This window comes from Penicillium concentricum, assembly GCF_028827145.1.
Source record: "Penicillium concentricum strain IBT 3081 chromosome Unknown utg000001l_segment0_segment0, whole genome shotgun sequence".
Taxonomy (NCBI): Eukaryota; Fungi; Ascomycota; class Eurotiomycetes; order Eurotiales; family Aspergillaceae; genus Penicillium; species Penicillium concentricum.
This window is the reverse complement of record NW_026622754.1, coordinates 2263803-2285117: the sequence shown is the minus strand read 5'-3', so window position 1 is coordinate 2285117 and position 21315 is coordinate 2263803. Positions and strand designations below refer to the sequence as shown.

Here is a 21315-nt window from a genome sequence, read left to right as displayed (position 1 = left end):
TTTTTCTTAATCTTATTGTTGACTGACCCAAGAATGACAACAGGGGCACACAAAAGGAGAAGGCAGAAAGGGCACGAGACGGTACTCCACAGTGCTTCCGCCACTCCCGGTGATTCCATCGGTAGAAAGTTATCCCATCCATCGAATGGACGGCAGTGTTAGTGTGTATCCATGTGGGTTGGGGTAATACTGTGGAGGTGTTGAGAGAGTTCGAAGGCCATGTTATGAGGTCGTACTCCGTCCATACTCCGTACTATAACTCCACTCCGAGCTTGTGGACGTGGCGGATGTGGTGGAATAAGAACTTTGGAACCATCTCGGCAAGTGCCGATCAGGACCTGGCGTTTCCAACCTTAGAAGGTTCCAACCGACTTTTACTAGGCAATACCACAAAATACGTGTATTACCAACCAGACCCTTGTACCGTACGGAAATATAAAGTGGGGCCACTAATCTTATCTGATCAAGGCTGGAATTATCAGATGGCCCACATCGTGAACCGGGTCTGTATACATACCCATAAACTTAGATACAACCTGAATTTTTTTGTGCTCTGGACGATCCCAATACCATGTCATCAGACGTTAAATCCCTCATATCAGGGAATGAATTGGCTGGCCGACATCGGCTGGTCGCGGGGATTTCCGGACAAATCTTGTCATATATTTGAGTTTGAGACATCCAGTAAAACAAAAGAATCAGTAGTCCACTCTTGCAGGGAAGTGAATCCTGTTATGCGTTTTTATTCCGCCTTTGCCGCCCTTTGTGGGTTCCAGGCTACAGTTGTTGTGGCGGAGAACACCACTTGGCCCTGGCAAACATTCAAGTCCAGCCCTCACGAGCCCCCCAGTCTCGAAATCTCGAAATCAGGCCCTACCAGCCCGGGATACCTCTTTTTCGATCAATCATGGGACGCACATCAGTACAGTGTGTTCATCATGTCAGATAGCAACGAGCTTGTCTGGCAGAGCCCGCACGGTGATCTGAAGGGTTTCCGGGTACAGAAGCTGGATGGGAAGCCTGTTCTGACCTACTTCAACGGCCTTGGGGTCCCAGAGCCCTTTGGCTGGGGATATGGTATTGTCCAAATCTTGGATGAGTCCTATCAAAGTATCTACAATGTCTCTGTGACAAACGACAACTACAAGGCCTTGGGCAGCATTGACAGTTCCTCTTTTGTGTCCTGGATTGACATGCACGAGAACACAATAACGGCTGATGGGACAATGCTAGTCACCGGCTACAATGTCACCCAGACTGATCTCAGTTCTGTTGGAGGCCCGAAGAATGGCTGGATCGCTGACTCGCTCTTCTATGAGATCGATGTCAAGACCAACGAGATAATTTTTCGCTGGAGTGCCTTGGATCATATTGATCAAATTCCTTTGGAAAATGTACAGCCATTCTACCCTATCCAGGACTGGGGACACAACAGCAGCTCTCCCTACGGCTACTTCCACATCAACTCAGTGGACAAGTTTCAAGATGGAACGTACATCATTTCTTCTCGTTACTACTGTTCGCTGTTCAAGATCGCGAAGGATGGATCAATTGACTGGACGCTTCAGGTAAATTTAAGCTTCTTCCAGTGTGTTGCCAGTGCGTCCCATATACTAATATCCAACAGGGTCAAACTGGCGGCGACTTTGCACTCAACGGAATCAAGTTTAGCTACCAACACGACGCCCGAATCCACGACGAGACCGAGGATGCATTCACCCTTAGCATTTTTAACAATGCCAACTCTGACGTCCACAACGGCACTGATCACACTGAAGGAATATTGATGAATGTCGATCTAGCCACTCGCGAGGTCTCCCTTGTCCAAACTCTTCACGATCAACGCGATGAAATATTTTCAGCTTCTCAAGGAAACACACAATTGCTGCCTGGAACGCACGTCCTGATGGGCTACGGATCAAATCCTAAGATCAAGGAGTACAATTTCAACGGGTCTTGTGTCATGACTGCCCAGTTTGGATTTGACAACGTCATCTCAAGCTACAGATCATATCGCTCTCCTTGGGTTGGCGTCCCCAAAACTCTCCCCGATGTATTCTCTTGCATTGAGCAAGGCCGAAACAAGACCAATGTTTATATGAGTTGGAATGGAGCCACTGAGCATAACCAGTGGAAGATTTTTGGGGCCGCTACTCGTTCAGACCTGATTCCAGTAGCATCAATACGGAAGACAGGATTTGAGACCATGGCGAGCGTCAAAGGAAGGCTTGGGTATGTTCAAGTAGAAGCTCACGGCCTGGGGATCCAGAAAGGTGTTTCCAAAATTATACCTGTAACCAGCGGGTGTTAGGTATCATATATGATTGCAATACTTGTAACTGTAATGAAGATAGACAATGAGAGAATTTGGACTGTATTAATCTTGGTAGAGCAACTTTTTTTCATTTTCTCTGAGACAGTAAAGACCTCTACATAGTTAAATAGTCAAGGCTTACTTCTGTTAGAATTTACTCACTGAATACCTTACTCAAGCATACAGAAGTCCGCTTATCGTTAAACCATTATTTTGGGTGAGCCAAAGTCCAAAAGAGATGATATAGTCTTCGATTCTATCCATGTATGTGGTAGGTATTCATTGTATAACAGACAACTAATTAGAGCAACATCATTACTGACTCCTACTTTCTTTAATCGGATCCCTACAGACTTATCTGCCAGCTTCGCACTTTTCTATCAACGCCATGTCAACTTAAATCACGCGTCCCTTGACCTGCTTAAGGTCCTTTATCTTGATATCCCTCCACATCGCAGCACATCCCCAAGCAACTACCAGCATACAGACACTGGTGATTAACATATACTGCTGCGCATCTCCATAGGCACGAGCAATACCATTCCGAGCCGGGCTTCCCCATTCATACGACAGCTGGGCCGTAATATCTGAATAAACCTTCGCCACATCCACCTCCGCCGGCACATACTTGGCCAGCGCCTTCGGGAACTGGCTGGTCCAGATAGCAGCAGACACAGTTGATCCAATTGCACTGCCAATACTACCGAATAGATTCAGCATAGCAAGTATAACAGCGATGTGCTGATGATCCGAAGGCGCCATCATAGCAAGTTCGCCGCAGATAACAGTGGTTCCACCGGCAAAGGCGACGAAGATTTGAGTCATGCAAATATACCCAATTCCCACATCAGGTTGACGGAATTTTATCATCAGCCCAACTCCCAGGATCATAAGCGGATAAGAGAAGTAAACGGCCAGCCATTTAAAGCGACCAGTCCAGCGAATCAGGAAGCCAACGAGGAGACAAAAGAGGCAGGATCCGACTCTGTAGATGGCTGAGACATAGCTGGCTTCTGTGACATCTAGACCCCAAACGACTTGGAGCATTGATGAGAAGTAACTACCCCAGACCATCGAGTTGAAAAACTCAAAGACGAACATGAGTCCACCGAAGAAGACAGTTCGGTCCATCAATAGATTGAATGGGATAAAGGTCACTGGGGCCCAGAATCGCTCGTAGATAGCGAACGCGATGAGCAAAAGCCCTCCAAAAACGATCATGCAGATAATCATCGCTGAGCGCCATTGATCCTTTTGATATGACCAGAGACTGAACGGGAGAAGGAACAAGGCCATTCCGCCCGCCAGAAGAATGATTCCGATCAAGTCGACCTCTATGCAGTATTGCTTCACTGCAGACAAGGTGAGCGGACCACGGCTGGGTGCGAGCAACCCCATCTTCTTGGCCTTTGTCTGATTCCAGAAGAACAGGATACACAGAGGAGCCACCACGATCGGAACGCAGATGGTGAATATTCCAAATCCCCATCGCCAGCCGGGGCCTTCGAGGACACTCTGGGAGATTGGTCCTCCGATCCATGTTGTGATGATGTATGGCGATGTTGCAAACGACAACATGAGGGCTCGATTTTTCAACGCGGAGGTGTCTGAAATGAAAACTGTCAAACAGTAGCTGACTCCTTGGGATCTAGATGCATATAAAATTAGCCAAGCTGTTGGAAAGATATTGCAGAAGCTCAATATGGATATCATACCCCACGGAAGAGAAAACCTGCGCAGCCGCGTATGTCTGGACGTTGTCGCAAGCAGCCATCATGATGAATCCCACAACCCAGATGACGAGCATCAAAGTCATACCCTGAGGCCGACCCCACGAGTCCAATATCTTTGCCAAAGGAATTTTACTCAATCCTCCAATGATATTAGCCATGATACTAGTGGCAGCTGTCAGAGAATGGAGCATGAAGGCACTGGTCACGTATGGGTTTAGAGAACGGATGACGACCTCCTGAATGGAGGTAACAAAATAGATAAACCAAATGCTTCGCACGAGAAGAGTCAGTGGTTTAAATGAATATAAACGTTGTATTATGAATAGATTCTCACATCACATATGCCAGGATCAAGTGCGACTTAGTCCACACAGCCGCTGCGGCCTGAACTCCCTTCACACCAGCCTGAGCCTCTTGATCGAGAGACTCCTGATCCGAGTTGCCATGACCATCAGTCGTATCTTTCGGTGTTTGAGATGTTTCTAGCTCTTTCTCAGAAGGATGGGGTATGTCAGAGCCCATATCGCGAGCGATATCCTTTTCGGTCGATGCCATGGCGAGAGACTTTGGTCGGAATACTACGAATTTTGCCAAAAAAGCGCCGATCAGTGGGATATATATGTCTTGGTCTAGCAGGTGTGCATTAGCCGATATCGGTAACATGGAAGGTTCTGCGCAGCCAATGAGTATGCTGACTTGGTCAAGTCAGTGTCCTGTAAGTAATAATTTCTGTTTCTGCCAGGAAGATTAGTTGGGGCCGGCCCCCTTGGCGTACCTTAAGATCCATAGTCATTCCTAGGGCCTTCTCGGTCCAATGAATTCTGTGCTCAGGCTCGAATGTTCTGATGCCACCCCGGAACGTTTCGATCAGGCCATTCCAATATTGTTTACCTTACCTCTTTCCCATTCTAGACAAAAATCTGAGGCCAACGATGCTATAGGCGCTTTTCTTCGTTGTGTTTATGTACATGGATGTATGGTCCTAGTGGTATCTTGATGGACTCGTTTTACGGTATTATAAAACAGGGCTTCAAAATTACAGGTATTTGAGCATTACGGCGCTTTCCGCTGTATTACCTCCCCATTCAAAGATTCCGCTTATTGCGCTTCAGGGTACAAAGTATCAAAGCTCAAGGTATTTTTTCTGTCGGATGATAGTTTCCTATTTGAGCTGGCGTCGCTTTTACACCCCAAAGCTGCCTGGCTCAGCAACCTTCAACATTTCAATACATAGGAAGAAAGGACACTTAAGAAACGGCATTTGACAGCATTAGTGTACGAGATGAGCCATTTTATGCCCCAGTTGAAGCTCGTTCTGGCGATAATTTTACTAATAGCCCAAACTGCTATCCGAGAGTAGTGTACCCTGAGCTGACAGTTATTTCGTTTCGCCACTTGTTGATTCAATAAGTGTGTCTCGCTCTCGTTCTCACTAAAACTATAGGGTAATATGTTCCTTTTCCACAGTAAAACCGGAGTTCACATCTTATGTATCATGAACTCGACACCAATTCAGGCTTCCCACATACTCCCAACACTAGATGCCTTTAGGTTTCCAGCGCATTCTGTTTTGTTAACACGCAGTCAGGAGTAATGTCTAACAAGTCCTTTATCTACTATCTGCAGAAATAAAATTCGGCTCAGACCCATTTGCTTAGTGAGTCTTAAATTCCTAAAACTAAACTCCGAGAATTTTCCTAAGAGCTATCATCCATGCAGCGTTTATTCTCTGCTCGCAATCAAAGCTTTGGAACATTATGTAGCATCGGAAATGGATGCCAAATCTAGATCTTCTAATCGATACCGCGCTTGCATCAGATGAAACGTGATATAACCAGAAAGAGAAGCCTCAAGGGCTTTGGATAGCTTGGTGTCAGCCTTGGCAAGCGTGTGCAAAGTCCGGATCATATCGCTTGACTCATCACAGAGCTTTCGCAGACACTCCATCTCAGTGACCCCTTGACACCTGGCCGAGTTCGCAATGAAATTAAAGCTTTCCATCTCAACCATTTCTTTGTAGTACGACAGGATGTCATTTACCCAAGCCAAAACCGATGTCAAATATGGCATCATCGGTAGACAGTTTCGTCGGCACTCGGCTTCGGAGAATTGAGCGAGTGGGAAGAACAGAAAGGAGAAGGCTTCGGATATGCCTACTTTCTGGCGAAAGTATTCAGGGAATCGCTGCGCTTCTGTGGGGAAATGAAGTTTCTCACCCTCGGCTTCTGCATAACATGCGCTGATAAACTGCATTGTGTCCTTGATGATCATGTCGCTGGCAAATTGACCGAAGATGGAATGGAAAGAACTGAGGAACTCTCCCCAACACTGAAGGACCGGGTTTCCTTGGGGCTGTCGGGTCAGGAGGCAAATATTGAATCGCTTCAGATCATTCCGGAACTCGAGGTCATGGGCCCAATCATCAGCAATGAAAGAATAAGCGCTGAATATCGCCACTGTGCATTGTACATCGAAGGGGGTTGTGTGGTAAGCCGTTATTGCAATATCGATGCTGGGCCTGAGCTGTTTCTCGACCTTTGCAATAAAATCATCTGAGAATCCTTTATTCTTGAAATGCAGTTTCACTTCGTGTTCGACTGCAAGATATAGTTTCCGAAGAGGAAACTCCCCATTGTATAGCTGAGGAGGAAACTCATAATCGATATCCAAAAGAAATGCCTTTATGATTCCAGAAAGCTCTGTCTTAAGCTCAGGGCTAACCGCGATGGCCATTTTGGGACATTGAAGAAGTAGGGGCAAGAAAAGTGTGGACAGGAAAGAAAAAAAAAGCCAGGATGGATATATATATATATACAAGGAAGGTCATAAAATTGTATAACATATAGCACGATCTTCAATATGTTAGAAGGTCCCTAAAGTATTTGACATCTGTGGGTCATACCCCAGGGTCGAATCGCCTCGGGTATCATGTCAGGTCGAGACTACCAGTGAGTTGAAGGAACGCTGTCGCTGGATATATCAGGAAGTGATCGGTATATTTGCCACTAATCCAGGGTCACACGAAGTTGACAGATGACGAGATTGCCTAGAATTCGGATGTCTCCCTGACCCGGAAGATACGAGGTGCATGAGCTTCTCTTCTATACTAATATCAGATGCTGGTTATCTAGTTCTTGGACCAACTGACTTGCTCGTACTGGGGCACCAAAGCGTCGTTACTACTCACGTACTCGGCGCCCCAGCTACGGCAGGATATAGATGCCATTGCGCCAATCGGGCCCCGGTTTTGACTAGCAGAAAATTGGCAAGCTAGGTACAACCGGGGCTGCTCCCTCCCCGGTTGCCCAGGCTCTCTAGAACTAGGGCTACCGAAGCATTTATTTATAACACAATAGATGTTGGTTTATGACGATTTGTCTAGTATCACTGTCAAGGCTACACCGAAAATGAAAAAAAGCATATAGGTCTAGGTACGGAGTATACAGGGGAGAATGACCTCGGGAAGGTTGGCGGGCTTCTAAGCCTGCCGCACCCAACTTAATTTTCAACCAATCAGAGTTCAGAAATTCAACCAATCAGAAGTCCAGAAATTCAAATTTGAGATTTCAAAAAGCGGCTCTGCCACATTTTGAGTTTATCAGACTCATAACTCAAAATTCGATCTCTGAGAATGCACTCAGAGAGAATGCACGACCACGATATTGAAGAGAGTCCAGAGAAACACAGCAATGTCGAGTCACGCCAATTGCTGCCGCAGCCGGAGTTGCAGCGGAGGCTCAAAAGCAGACATCTACAGATGATCGCAATGGGTAAGAGCTCTCCAAATTATGAATTTTCGTTCCGATTCTTATTCTCATCGTTTTAAAGGAGGTGCCATTGGAACTGGTCTATTCATCGGTAGTGGAAGTGCCATTGCTACCGCAGGTCCTGTCGGCGCCCTAATTGCATTCACCTTCATTGGATCAATCGTGTATTCAGTCATGATAGCCTTGGGCGAGGTAGCCACCTACCTACCGATCCCAGGAGCGTTTGCTACATATGCGACGCGCCTGGTCGATCCCAGTTTAGGCTTTGCAATGGGCTGGATCTACTGGTTTTCATGGGCGTCGACATTTGCACTTGAATTGACTGCCACCGGTCTAATCATTCAATATTGGGATGACACAATCCCAATGGCAATCTTCATTGCTGTGTTTTGGGTTGTTATCATCATTTTAAACATGTTTCCCGTGAGCTGCTACGGTGAAATCGAGTTTTGGCTTTCGAGTATCAAAATCATCACCGTCGTCGGGTTTATGATATTCGCTATCTGCATCAATGCTGGTGTTGGCAGAGAAGGTTATCTGGGATTCAGATATTGGGTTCATCCAGGCCCATTCCGCGCTTATCTGATTGAGGATCCTGCAAAAGATGCTCTGGCTAAATTCGTCGGATTTTGGGCTATTTTGATCAAAGCCGGTTTCTCATATCAAGGTACTGAGCTTGTCGGCATTGCCGCGGGTGAAACGGAAAACCCTCGCAAGAATATTCCCTCTGCCATTCGGAAGACATTCTTCCGGATCGTGTTTTTCTTTGTGTTTACGATTTTCTTCGTCGGTATCGTCGTGCCAGCCAATGATGAACGCCTTACCTCCGATGCCACAAATGCAGATGCATCCCCCTTTGTCATTGCTGCGAAACGTGCTGGTGTCAACGTCCTACCGAGTATTATCAACGCAGTTTTACTCACTGTCGTCCTGTCCGCTGCCAATTCAAACGTTTACAGCGGCAGTCGAATCCTAGTCGGTTTGGCTCACGAGGGGTTCGCTCCTCGATTTTTCTTGAAAACAACCAAACACGGCGTGCCCTATGCCAGTGTTGGGTTTACCGCTCTTTTTGGCCTGTTGGGCTTCCTCAATGTGTCCAATGATGGAGCCACTGTTTTCAACTGGTTGATTCAGATAGCTGGATTGGCCGGTTTCATTACCTGGGCGTCTCTGAATATTTGCCATCTGGCATTTATGAGAGCTTTGGCTGCGCAAGGCATTCCACGCGACAGTCTTCCATACAAGGCTACCTGGCAGCCATTTTTTTCGTGGTATGGCCTGTTCTTCAACATGCTCATCATCATCACTCAGGGCTTCACTGCTTTCATTCCGAGCTTCAATGTTACGGACTTCTTTATCAACTACCTGAGTCTGATATTGTTTGCCGTGCTATACATTGGACACAAGGTTGCATACCGCCCGAAGTTTGTGAACCCTGCCGAGGCTGATATTGACACTGGGCGATGTGAGGAGTGAATGTTGAAATGTACATGTATATTAGAGGAACATATAATTCCACTCAAAACTAAATAAGAATAGAATATAATAGTATAGTATATAGTATATAATATAGTAGACAATATAGTAGTTATATCAAGACCAAGTAAATAATATTAATCTGTCATGGATAACCTAGTGGAAGGCTCACCGCCATGCCAATTACCCTGCTTCGGTCGCAAGTCCAGCAGGAAAGGTGCCTGGTACGAATCCTGGGGTTGGCATTTTCACTCGTGCGAGTAATCCACGACGCTGGAAGCCATTAAGCAATGGAAATGACCCTTGAGGGAAGCAATTCTGCAGAGACATTTCCACCCCGGGATGGCGTCGCCAGATTACACCATCCTGTTACAGGGAACTTGGCAACTTGGTGTGACAACTACTTTTTTATTTTTTTACCAAATTACTTTTTATCCCTTGATGTCCTTGCCATGCCTCTTTTATGCTCTCCATTTTTGTATAGGGTGAATTTGATTTGAAAAAAAGTCGAACACGCTAACGATAGCGAAATGTACAAGAAAAAATGAAAACAAGAAAAAATCAACCCTCTATCACAGTATTCCACACAAAGAGAAACAACCGCAAATCATTCAAGGAGTCCCCATATGAGTCTCATGCGCATGCACAGAAGTATTTTGCGTCTGCTCCAAAACCACCGCATAGAATTTCCCTTCTTCGGAGATATCATGATACGGACCTGCAGAAACAACCGCCCTATTCAAATTAGCATGTGATTTTATATTCGAACAGAAAACGACATCAAGAAAAGCCGACAAAAAAAAAGAGAAGGAAAAAAGAAGAAAAGAGAAAACATACCACCCCTTATACTTCGGCTGATTAAAGATATCCGTAAATACCCTCAGCACCCGCAACGGTAACTCCAAAATCGAAGGCAACTCAGGTCCATCACCGCAAATCGGTAACCCCAGTTTGTTGACGGGGAGGTAGATGGTCTCTGCGACGTTTTGCGGGTTGCGCGTCTCCTGGAAGATGAGGAGACGGCGCGAGGCGTGATGCGACGGCCCTGGTCCAGACGGTGGTCTGGTATTTGCGCTTGCGCTCATGCTCATCGTGAAGGTTTTTTGAGTGTGTAGAGATCGTAATAAGTCTTTGCGGAGACTTGGGTTGGATTTTTTTTTCTTGGACTTGGGGTTTGGGGGGATGGGTTGTTCAGTTTGGCTGTTTCTTTTTTTTTTTTTTGATTGTTTTTTTTACCCTGACTTTTGGGGTTTGGATTGTTTAGCGCTTTTTCTGGTGTTTATTAGTATGCGCTTCTTTATATATCCAAAGCTTCTTACTTATTGACAGTGGCTTGTATGGAGGGCGCGACAGGCTCTGCTTATCGTTGGGCGATCAGTGACCCGATTAGGAGATCGCGGGGCAAAAAAGGGGGAATTAAGAAATGTGAAGTTATATTGAATGAAGAAGATGAAGATGAAGAGAGATGAAGAGAGATGAGAAGTCAAGTGTTAGTTTTAAAGGGGGAAAATACTTACCAACAGAGGGTACTTGATAGGAATCTTATGATTGTACCACTGGAATTCTTAAATCTCATACACATACATCATGACATTAATTAATTATTCCTAAGATACTCTAGAGTCTCTAGACCTAGGTATAAAATCACAGTCAACAAAGAAAAAAAAAAGCAATGGGTATCATGATAATGTGGCCGAAGACAAGTAAAAGAAAACAAAAGAACGTCAATCCCACAAAATCAGGGATAAATCATGGTATATGGCATCATTCACTATGCGATGCGATGAAAAGCAAGATCAAATCAAGCATCAAGCTCTCCCTCCAGCACTCTCCGCGCAGCATCCAGACGACGCCGCAGCACACGCGCAGCCTTCACATCTGGATCCGAAGACGTCGTGATCGTCTGCAGATCCATACAAACCTTACCCAGACTGCCGAACAGCGCTTCCAGCATCTGTGTATCATCATCGTTGATACCGCCGACAGTGGGGGTGCTGGATGCCGCACGCACGGTCGAGACGAGGGACGAGACAAGGGAGGTTGGGGTTGCCGAACCGGCCGTAGCTGAGGATGAACGACCAGTAATTTTATGAGGGGAAAGGTTGTTCGGGTCCACTGGAGTGAGGTTGCCGCTGTCGTATCGTGGGCCGCGCGGTGTTTCAGAACGATCACCCTCAACCTCAACCTCTTGGATGGGACTTGGTTGGTAGCTGTGACTGTGGGCGTGGCCGTGAGGATGAGATTGGGAATGGTTACGGCTATGGCTATGGCTATGTCCATGTCGCAGCTCTGTCGAAGGGTTAGTATGAGTGTCGAGAATGCCAGGGAAACGGATCGCGGGAACGAACCATGATTGAACCGTCGGTCCCAGTACATCACACTGTCAACGTCGTCCTCGTCGTCGGGACGCTCGCCCTCGTTGGCGGTTGCAAAGGTTGCCACTGTCGAGACGGACATGTCGCTGTTGGTACGTGAGTGTCGCGATTTGTATGTGGGCCGGGTTGTCGCGACGGATCCGTTCGAGCTGTTGCTCATCCGACGGAGTTGCTGGGTATAGTTGCCCAGTGCGCTGTGCAAGATGAAATGCTCGTAGTCGAACGCATCCTCGCGCATCTCGTGGGGTGTCGCGTCTGTGTGCAATGGCACGTCAGGGAAGGCTTCCATCTCGTTCTCGAGGTCATCGTCAAGCGGTTCACGTAAGATCTCATCCAGAGCTTCGCGGTCAATGTCTCCATCGAAATCACCTTCTTCGGCATCTTCGTACATGGTTTCAGCGACGGATTGGTCATCGGCATAATCAGTAGGCTCATTGCCTTGCCAATTACCAGCGTGTTTGGATGAATTTCCAGCAGCATGTTCCTCAGATCTGCGTCGGTCTTCCGCCGCTACATCGACCGAGGCCTCCCGGATGTTTTCAGAGCTGGTGTCACGTCGAGGGTTGGAGCCACGACTGCTCTGACCATCTCTGAGCTCCAGCGCATTCGCATACCAGTGATCAGCGGCCGTCAATGGGCTGGGCGTGCGCAAGCTCTGCAAGCTGCGCCGACGAAGATTATCCTCCTGGGTCTTCACCTTGAGAGAAGAGATCTTGATGTGAAGACCCTTCATCTGATACTGAAGATCACGCACCTGCAGTTGCGATTGCGCGCGGCTAGGGGGACCATAGGAGCTGTAGACTGGACTGAAACCATCCGGGCTGGATTTCGATCCATCCGAGGAAATTCCCAAGCCATGCGGCGAGTCTGACGAACTGTCTTCGGTGGAAACAGGTGACTGCGACGCCTGGTCCTGTTCCTCCTGGTCATTCACATGTATCGGAGGCCGAACAGAAGAAACCGATGACCGATGCGTCAGATACGCCCTCGTAGGAGCATAAGGGAACGACCGATCATCCGTATGAAGACTGGACGAAGTGCTTGCGCCCATGGCACTGACCGAGCGCGAGATGCGCTTACTATCATTTGAGAAGCTCGAATCAGACGGAATATTCGTCTCAGAGTGTCCTCTCGAATGGCGATTATTCGTCGTATCCTGCGACGCAATAAGCGACTGTCGTCGAAGCGACGAGTTCTTAGGATCCGTGCGCGAAATCGACCGATACAGTCCGCCCACTGGCTGGTGCATACCCATTGGCTGGATATAACCCGAATTCGAGGGCGAGGGCGAAGCAGTCGTGCGCGTCGTCGACCGAGCTCGAGTGAGATTGTTTTCCATAAGCTGAGAAAACAAAGCGCGTTAGTACTACTACTCCGTAACCAACCTGCGACGCGCAAAACAGGACATCAACATACATTTAACCGTTTCTTCGCATTCTCCAGAATCCTCTCCGCCTCGCTACTCAGTATCGCCGAGGAAAACTCCTCCCCTGGCCCCTTACCCTCTGCAGCTGCAGACGCCACGGCATTACTAGCCGGCACAGAAGAACCCCCTGCAGTTGCAACGACGGCAGTAGCTTGCGCTCTCGCGACCTCGGGGTCAACGGGGGATTCATCGCGTCCGTTATGCGCCTCCGCCACATCCCTAGAAGCGGAAGCGCGTCTGCTCCCCGCACTAATAGTGGAATTGGAGCTACTCCATGCCGCATTATCCCTGTTCTGATCGTCGTCGTGCAGTAGCGGTGAGCTGGCCAGCTGTTCATCCGAATCGCCGAATCCCAATCTAGCGGGCGACAGCTCCTCGCCGATATCCGAGAGACGGCGACTGACATTCACGTCGTCATGTGTCCAGGCATGGCGGGAAAAATTTTTCTTTTGTCGGCCAGGTGCTGACATGGAGCCATTTTGGTCTGATTGGCGGGAATTGAGATGCGACAGGTAGGCGATTTGGGGTGGGGAGGGGGTTTGGGATTCGCGTTCGCCTTCGTATGGTAGGATCATTGACGGGTCTGACAGAGTGAGTGAGGGCATCTTTTTCTCTCTCTCTCAGGCCCTGGGGCCTGGGGGTTTTCCGTGCAGAATGGGTAGAAGAGAGAAAGAGTCGAAGTCGCGACGGGTTGGGTACCGTTACAGTTTGAAATCCCCTTAGACAAAGTACGGTTTAGCGTGCCGTGATCATTGCCTCATTGGGATCTTTTGTTGTGAAGATATTCCCAATTTCCTATCTCATAAGTAAATATAGAAGTAGGTCAATGGGGATTAGGCTCCGACTACCCTTGCGCTTGTCAATAGTAGTAGTTTAAGTAGTATTAGGTATAAATAACAATTGATAGATCAGATCAAATTTTTACTATGTTGTATATAACACGACTATAAGCTTTCTCGTATAATAAGATTACTAGGTAAATCCATGTCTTTGTACTCCATAAATGCTGTAATTCCTTTTAATTGAGGTTGTCTCCAATTCGTATAATCATGGCCCTCGATGTGATGTATACCCATGTACGAAGTACAACGTACATACACTATAGGATGCATTGTTGCAGTAAGGATATGATCCAGACACTTTTTAATTGCATATAACATATAATCACGGCCGAATCCATTATTTTCCCGTTAAAATAAAAATGGACGAACCCCTGAGACCACCCGTAGGAGTTCCACATTGGTGGAGAATGTAATTTCAGGAACATCGCAACGTTAGAGAGAAGAGAGAAAATTTGAGAAAATGAGAAAGAAAAAATGGAAGAAAAGAAGAAAAGAAGAAAAAAAAGAAATGTATGCTTTTTTGTATACAACGTAATTACACATGCAATAATCCCGTAGAAACGCTTATATCTAGATCTTTGAAAGCAACAACTTCGCACCACTGCTAGCCGGGCTGGGCTTGGTCTTTCCATCCTTCTCCACGGTCAACGCCGAGGCCTGCTCCAGCGCCTTCTTGTTCTTCTTCAGAGTCTTGAGCAGCTCGCTCTTCTTCTCAAAGTCCTCAGACTCGGCCAGCGCGACAACCACGAAGGGGTTAGCCCCCGTGGCCCACTCCACGACCTCATCCTTGATCTGCTCGTACAGCACATTGTGGAAGTTCAACGCAGGCTCCACCTTCTCAATGGACTTGGTGGCCGGGTTGAATCGTCCACCCTGCACAAGAGACTTGAGAAGACGTCCGGCGTGTGCGGTATCGCGGGCTTCAGTGTGCGACTTGGCGGCCTCGGCCACGGCCGCGAGAGCAGCGGTCTTGTCACCGTCAGCCTCGAACAGCACCTCGGAGAGGAATTGGCAGCCGAAGGTTGTCTCGAGGAGGGTAGAGGCGCGGGCAGCGATAAATTCGAGCAGGGTCGGCGAAGCAACCTTGACGAGTTCCAGACGGCGGATGGCCGGTTCTTTCTTGGAGGTCTCCTTGCGAACCTCGCGGACTTCTTCGAGGACGGTTTGGTCAGCCTCGGGGAGGAGCCACTTGACGCGTTCGCCGGCGAAGGGGTATAGCACGGCGATACGGGCGGTCAAGTCGTTGACCTGGTAGCAGAGCTCCTCGTGACGAGTCTCCTCTGGTTCGTTCTGGTTCAGAAGCTCGGGGAAGAAGGACTTGGAGCTGAGTTTGGTGTCATCGATGACCTCGTACGCGGCAAGGATGACCTGGTGACCGTAGACGTCGCCGGCCATGGCCTTGACGGTGTCGCGGTAGAATCGTAGAAGCAGCTTGCGGTCTTTGGCGTTGGAGTATGCGAAAGTCAAACACATCAAGCGGGAGCCGGACTTGGTGAAAGCCAAGTTCTTGACCAAGTCACCCTCTTCGTCGCCCTTGAGCAACTCGATGAACTCGTTCGCTTCGTTGCTGCCGGGTTTTGTGTTGAGGAAATATTGCAACATAGCATCGTGAAGCATGGTGAAACCAGTGCTCTTCTTCTGCACCAGCTGGTTAATGAGCTCGCGCAAGTAGTTCATGATGGGTCCACGCTTCTCGGGGTGGGCTTCGATGATCTTGGTGAGATCGGAAGTGGTGTCGTTCTCATCTTGGAAAATGACAAACTCGGGACCGTACCACTCGCGGAGGAGTCTCGCCTTCTGTGCCTTGGTCGCAACTGTGCGGTAGATGTCGTCAAGAATCCATGAACCCTCGGGGTGGCGGATGAGACGTCTGACATGGCCGTAGAACTCTGGGATGATCAAATCGCGGGTCTCGTCGTCTCCGTGGACAATCAGCTTTCCAACCAAGAACTTGGCGTATCGACTTTGTGCCAGCTCCTTGTAAGTGCCCTTCAACTCATGCGCGATCAGCTTGCGCTGCTCGAGGTTTCCGTACTTGAGAGCAGTCTGAATAACTCGCACCGAGTCGTGCTTGAACACAAAGTCGCGAACACGGCCAGTGATGATCTCAAACAGCTCCTTGACAAGCTTCTTTCTCTGCTCCAGGGGCACGTGGGACTTGCGGCGCAGCTGCTCCCACAACTTCTTGGAGCGAGCGACGGTATCGGCATTGGGCTTCGCGGCCTTGCGCTCCTGCTGGAGTACTTTTTGCTTGAGATGGGATTCGCGAGAGTCTAGACGCGCAATAAAAGATTAGATGGGGCGCCGTCAAGGAGGCAGAATTGAAACTTACTGTTGGGGTTGGGGTTGGTGTTCCTTGGGGCCTCTTTGCGCTCTTCGTCATCCCCATTGGACTTCTTGTCTGACTTGGGCTTCTCCTCCTCCTCGCTCACATCGGGCATCTCATCGTCTGAAAGGGCATCAAGGGCATCAATATCTTCGTCGGAGACATCGTCAATGTCGAAGTCATCATCGTCCTCGGATTCTTCCTTCTGAACCTTCTTCGAGGGCTTCTTGTCGCTCTTGCTGGATTTGAAATCCTTCTTGGAGTCCTTCTTAGATGAAGAGCTTGACTTCACGCTCTTGGACTTGGATGCGGAGCCTTCCTTTGTCTTGCTCCGCTTGCCATTGCGCTCCTCGCTGCCGTCGACAGCACGCTTCAATCCAGCCATAATGAAAGATAATTTCTGTAGGCTGTTGGGTATCTCTGAAAAAAAGTAATAAAACCGGGGTCTTTACGAGCGGATACTGCTCGATGTCCTGGTGGATAATTTTTTTGATTGCAGGCGGAGGAAGTTTTTTTGCCGGCTGTTTGCACAGTTTGCACCGATAAGATACAAAACAGCCCTGGGGTTTACTACCAGGTTCATCCACATAGCAACGTATTAAGATAGATATTTCTACTGAATTTCTTACAGAAAATAAGATTGACTTATATATGAAGATTCAAGGGACGATCTCCATAGAAGTTATATGAAAATAAAATGTAGGATATTGTCGCTGAACGAAGCACAGATGGCCCGAGTCGCAACTCGATGGCAACAGATGTACAAAATGCTAATAAGTGACATGAGCCACCCAGACTCTCCGAGGACAAAGCGATCCCTATTACCATCGACCAAATCCGAAATTATATCACCCCTTAAGCGAGTGTGGCTTGCATCACCCGAAACAAACCCAAAACGCCGGAGAGAACCACAACGCATTAAACATATCTCGTCACTCATCATTTCATGTCTCATCAGCTGGCGCAGGTGCAGAGGGATTTACTTTCACAGACCCCAGTTCTGCTCCGACACCACTCTGGCCGCGCTTCCGGCCGGGGATGTGGAAGTTGAAGGACGAGGTAGAAGACTTGGGCCCGGGTGATTGCGCATCGTTAGTAGAGTCACCGAATCTAGAGAGGAAACCCTTCTTCTTAGGTTTCACCTCGTCGTTTAGGCCTACTTCTTCGAAGGCTTCTTCCTCCATAGGGTCAGGCTTAGTGAAGCTGTTAGAGTGAGTGCCCGATGGGGTTAATCGGGAGAATCGAGAGTCAAGAGAAGTTCGAGAGGGACCAGAATCGGGATGGATTATGGGTGAGCGGGCGGAGATATCCTAGATTAAAGATTTCATGTCAGTTGGGGATATATGCGGATCGGTTCGGATGGCGGGGCATACAAAGGATCGGCGATAAGAGTCGAAGGACTCGCGAGAGATGGAGAAAGGCTCATTCTCGTCAACAAGATCTCGATGATTGATGGATTTATTGGAGCCCGGGTACCGGCGCCAGAAACTCGGGCGCTCGGGGGGAGAAGGCTGTCGCAGTAATTTTAGTAGGTATATCACATTTTCCCGATCAAAGAGCCTATACCGGAAGATAGACGCCGCTGTCATTGACCACTAAGGACCGGGGTTAGTATTTCAAGAGAGCCAAGTCGCCACTGCAGCCACTGCAGTTACTGCAGTCACAACAGTCACAACAGTGGGGTGGTTCAAACATACCACTCAATTTGTATTCGGAGGGTTCATCCTGGCTACTACGGATCGGTATGGGCGCTGGGCGTTGATTTGGAGAAAGTAAATTCTCATCTGAGACAGTGGGATCCCCATTGATTTGGGACTTTCGTCCTAGAAAGTTGCGAAATGGAGGCATAGTTGAAGAAGTGAAGTAAGATGGGAGTTGTGAAAGGGTTTAAGGTGAAACAATCGTCCGATTCCCCTACGTCATCCAAAATGAAAATAATGAAAGTTGTGCAAGCCAATAGGATTGAAATGTCTAAAATGATATTTTTGGTCCCTGATCCAGTTCCTGAACCTCGGTGCACATGCAAATTGGAAGAAATAACATTTACTTCATACATTTCAAGCCTAACGAATATAAAGCTCTAGAGCTACAGATATCAAAAAAATAAAACACCCTTCAACACCCACGAACACCCCCAATTAGAAATATCAGAACATCCCCATATGTCTGATATGTTCTATCGTAGTTCGCTTGAAAATAGATCCACCTGCAAACAAACTCCATAAGCAAATCAGACCCAAGACCAGCCTCAAAGAGACTTGGACTGACGCCATGCATTTCGCTATCGCTTTCGTAATGGCAAGTTTCACCAGCAATTGACCTACACTGACAACGCAGACGAAAAAAAGGTGACTCGGACATTGTTGTTGGTTCCCTTTTGTTTTTCGAAATTTTGTGGTTTTTCGATTTTTGTAGTGATTTTTGGCTATTCATGATTTGATTTCTTTCTGTGAGAAGCTAGGTGGCATTGTTGGGCTCAAGGAGACTGGCACTGTGGTGGCAATCCAAAGAGCGTGAGTCGGATGGGTCGAAGACAGCGTTCTTGCGTTCTTCGATAAAGTAGGCTACGCAGAAAATGAATGTTAGTTAAGGAACTTCATATGTGTAAATCATGAGACAATGTGATGTGACGTACGGGTAATTTGAATCATATCAAACCAGCGGACGGCGTTCTCGTCGCTACCGTCGACTGCCTTCAGAATACCATTGTCTGGGCGGAAAGTGGCCTTGGGAGGAATGTGGCGCATGCGCAAGAGCATCTCCAGGATGTCGGCGAAGCGGTCAGACTGGTTGAAGTAGTAAGGGGGACGCTTGTCAAGGGGCCACTGAATAGATTGGTTAGTGTGAGATGCATCATAAGAGAATAGACATGAACCACTCACGCGCTGAGAAAAGTTCTCGTTGTCCCATGAGCGGAACAGCCAGCAGGTACGCTCCACACAGTTCAGGAGGATAATAGCAACAATGTAAGTATCGAACCAGCCACACTTCTGGCGCTGAAGGAGTCGACGCTCCAAATCATTGATGACAAACTTGCTCAGCTGCGAGGCACGCTTCTCCATAGCGGCGCGCAACTGACTGCAGAGAAGTCCGTATGATTCTGGATCAGACACCTCCTCGATGGGCAGGCGGCCCTCGTCCGATGGCTGAGAAAGAGAGTGCAGCGAGTTCGGGGGCAGAGTAGGGTTGTAGTACGTTTTCCAGGTGAGTTCTGTATCCACGAGAATATGGGTCGCGACCCACAGCTCCAACACACGTTCCAGAAGGATGTCCTGTATCTTTGTTAATACACATTTCCACATTGAATGTCAAACAACATACCTTCTTTCCCTGGCTGAGTTCAGCAGCAAGAAGCAGAGTGGGCTTCATGAAAGGCGAGGTCTCTCGCTCGTAGAAGTAAGAAGCGTTCTTCTTGATGTACATCTCCAACTTGTTTGGGATGTCATCCGAGTCGGCATCCAGGAGATAGACTTCTTGTGAAGGACCAGAGAACTGGTCATCTCCAAGGGCTTGCAATTGAGGGTCAAGTGCAGACACTGAAGTGCGGTGACCCTGCAGTCCACTGAAAGTCATGAAAGAATTGCTCTCTTCAAAGTGGGTAACTTCGATGCGACCAGAGTAGTGTTCAAATTTGATTTGGTTTTTGATGCTGTTAGTGTCATGGTAGGCAAGTGTCGAGTTGAGATCTAGAGTCTGAGTCAGTATATCATCGGAAAGAGCTAGATACAAACAACATACTAGCATTGTAAAGTTCAAACTCATCCGAAAGTCGGGTGCGCAGGCACGGGTGCTTCCATAGACGAGCACTCTCCACGCTAGCGCAAGTTGTGCAAGGGGTATCGCCAGAGCACTATCAACATTTGTCAGTAATGTTCACTTAGTTCACATAGAGATTCGCAAAATACATACAGGTTTCTTGAGCATTCGGCAACGAAGGCAGGCACCCTTCTTCCGCACGTCTTGGACTTCACGGCGTCGCTCTGCAGTGAAACGTCCCCGCACCTTGGGCTTCATAGGCTTGGTTGAGTTACCAAACTCGTTCACAAACCCTTTTGCCTGGGTATTTGGGTTCATGGCAATAGGGCGGGGGTAAGATGCCGCGCGCTGGGTGGCAGCGGTCAACGAAGGGTCATGCTCTTGCAGGCTGTCGAAAAGCAGTTGCTCATGTGTGGACAGCTGCTGCCATTGGCCCAGCTTCATATCAGAGCTAAGGTTATCACTGTCAATTGACATTCCTTGAGGGACCATTTCATTGGCGGAAGCCGCAATCATCGACAGTTGTGACTGGCGCGCATTAGAGGTAGATTCAGGCGACATAGACGCATCACCAAGAGGCGGAGACATGGATGACGGATGCTCGCCTGGAGTGTGACTTGGAAGGGCAGGAATACTAGGAGCGTTGGATGATTGGGGAGTTCCTGCAAATTGTTAGTGGTCTATGTCGTGCAACAGTGAACAAAAGGAAAACATACCCTCGACATTTGCTGTGCCCTCCATCTTAGCGTCAGATGTTTGCGAGTGTCCCTGGAATCCCTCCGCTTCAAGTGCAGGGTCAACAATCACGGTCTTGCCCCCAGCTGTCACAGACTGAGTGTATCCCGGTCCGCGCTTGGTCACGTCAGAAGCGCCCACCTGTCGCGAGGCCTCGGCCAACACGTTGAGGCCGTCGAAGTTCTGTCGGTTGGGAAATCCACCATCGGCAGACTTGCCTTTATTTCCAGAAGGGGAGTCTTTGTTCGAGTCTCCGTCGGTCAAGTCGGGGAGTTCGTGGAGTCGCAACAACACGCGTTGGCGGTCGCGTAGGGGAATCGCCTGGCATTTTTTCACCAGATGGTTGGTAAGGCTGTCAATGCGACCCTTGGGAAATACCTCGCCACAGGCTTTGCACGTATGTTGGTAGCGATTGCTCGCGTCTTCCAGCTTGGGACCCCGGTGGAAGAACTCGAGGATGAGTTGGTTAGGTTTGCGACCCATTGTGGGGGTTGTTGTGGACGTGTCTTTGAGGGGTTTCACGTGTCAGGTGAGAGTCTAGTGACAGTAAACAGTCGACCAGAGC

At 48.3% G+C, this 21315-nt stretch overlaps 9 protein-coding genes across 9 annotated transcripts; 2 read left to right on the top strand and 7 right to left on the bottom strand.

Moving 5' to 3' along the window:
* Positions 1 to 734: 734 nt before the first annotated feature.
* On the top strand, positions 735 to 2311 carry N7517_000860 (arylsulfotransferase family protein; the record flags this gene model as incomplete). Its single annotated transcript, XM_056718590.1, has 2 exons — positions 735 to 1568; positions 1628 to 2311. The coding sequence occupies 2 exons, from the start codon at positions 735 to 737 to the stop codon at positions 2309 to 2311; spliced, it is 1518 nt and encodes a 505-aa protein (XP_056582725.1).
* Positions 2312 to 2710: 399 nt separating this feature from the next.
* Positions 2711 to 4602, bottom strand: N7517_000859 (Major facilitator superfamily domain general substrate transporter; the record flags this gene model as incomplete). Its single annotated transcript, XM_056718589.1, has 3 exons — positions 2711 to 3962; positions 4030 to 4317; positions 4382 to 4602. The coding sequence occupies 3 exons, from the start codon at positions 4600 to 4602 to the stop codon at positions 2711 to 2713; spliced, it is 1761 nt and encodes a 586-aa protein (XP_056582724.1).
* Positions 4603 to 5802: 1200 nt separating this feature from the next.
* N7517_000858 (uncharacterized protein) lies at positions 5803 to 6780 on the bottom strand (the record flags this gene model as incomplete). The annotated part of the gene is made up of 1 exon (XM_056718588.1): positions 5803 to 6780. One exon carries the CDS (start codon positions 6778 to 6780, stop codon positions 5803 to 5805), a length of 978 nt encoding a protein of 325 aa, XP_056582723.1.
* An 898-nt stretch (positions 6781 to 7678) lies between these two features.
* On the top strand, positions 7679 to 9290 carry N7517_000857 (Amino acid/polyamine transporter I; the record flags this gene model as incomplete). The annotated part of the gene is made up of 2 exons (XM_056718587.1): positions 7679 to 7817; positions 7876 to 9290. The coding sequence occupies 2 exons, from the start codon at positions 7679 to 7681 to the stop codon at positions 9288 to 9290; spliced, it is 1554 nt and encodes a 517-aa protein (XP_056582722.1).
* A 611-nt stretch (positions 9291 to 9901) lies between these two features.
* Positions 9902 to 10381, bottom strand: N7517_000856 (uncharacterized protein; the record flags this gene model as incomplete). The annotated part of the gene is made up of 2 exons (XM_056718586.1): positions 9902 to 10025; positions 10128 to 10381. 2 exons carry the CDS (start codon positions 10379 to 10381, stop codon positions 9902 to 9904), a joined length of 378 nt encoding a protein of 125 aa, XP_056582721.1.
* A 710-nt stretch (positions 10382 to 11091) lies between these two features.
* N7517_000855 (uncharacterized protein) lies at positions 11092 to 13696 on the bottom strand (the record flags this gene model as incomplete). Its single annotated transcript, XM_056718585.1, has 3 exons — positions 11092 to 11579; positions 11639 to 13007; positions 13082 to 13696. The coding sequence occupies 3 exons, from the start codon at positions 13694 to 13696 to the stop codon at positions 11092 to 11094; spliced, it is 2472 nt and encodes an 823-aa protein (XP_056582720.1).
* Positions 13697 to 14503: 807 nt separating this feature from the next.
* N7517_000854 (uncharacterized protein) lies at positions 14504 to 16848 on the bottom strand (the record flags this gene model as incomplete). Its single annotated transcript, XM_056718584.1, has 3 exons — positions 14504 to 16206; positions 16266 to 16666; positions 16712 to 16848. The coding sequence occupies 3 exons, from the start codon at positions 16846 to 16848 to the stop codon at positions 14504 to 14506; spliced, it is 2241 nt and encodes a 746-aa protein (XP_056582719.1).
* Positions 16849 to 17203: 355 nt separating this feature from the next.
* Positions 17204 to 18107, bottom strand: N7517_000853 (uncharacterized protein; the record flags this gene model as incomplete). The annotated part of the gene is made up of 4 exons (XM_056718583.1): positions 17204 to 17569; positions 17633 to 17770; positions 17826 to 17854; positions 17957 to 18107. The coding sequence occupies 4 exons, from the start codon at positions 18105 to 18107 to the stop codon at positions 17204 to 17206; spliced, it is 684 nt and encodes a 227-aa protein (XP_056582718.1).
* Positions 18108 to 18716: 609 nt separating this feature from the next.
* Positions 18717 to 21233, bottom strand: N7517_000852 (uncharacterized protein; the record flags this gene model as incomplete). The annotated part of the gene is made up of 7 exons (XM_056718582.1): positions 18717 to 18823; positions 18895 to 19084; positions 19142 to 19531; positions 19581 to 19945; positions 19998 to 20109; positions 20169 to 20677; positions 20732 to 21233. The coding sequence occupies 7 exons, from the start codon at positions 21231 to 21233 to the stop codon at positions 18717 to 18719; spliced, it is 2175 nt and encodes a 724-aa protein (XP_056582717.1).
* Between the last annotated feature and the right edge of the window lie 82 nt (positions 21234 to 21315).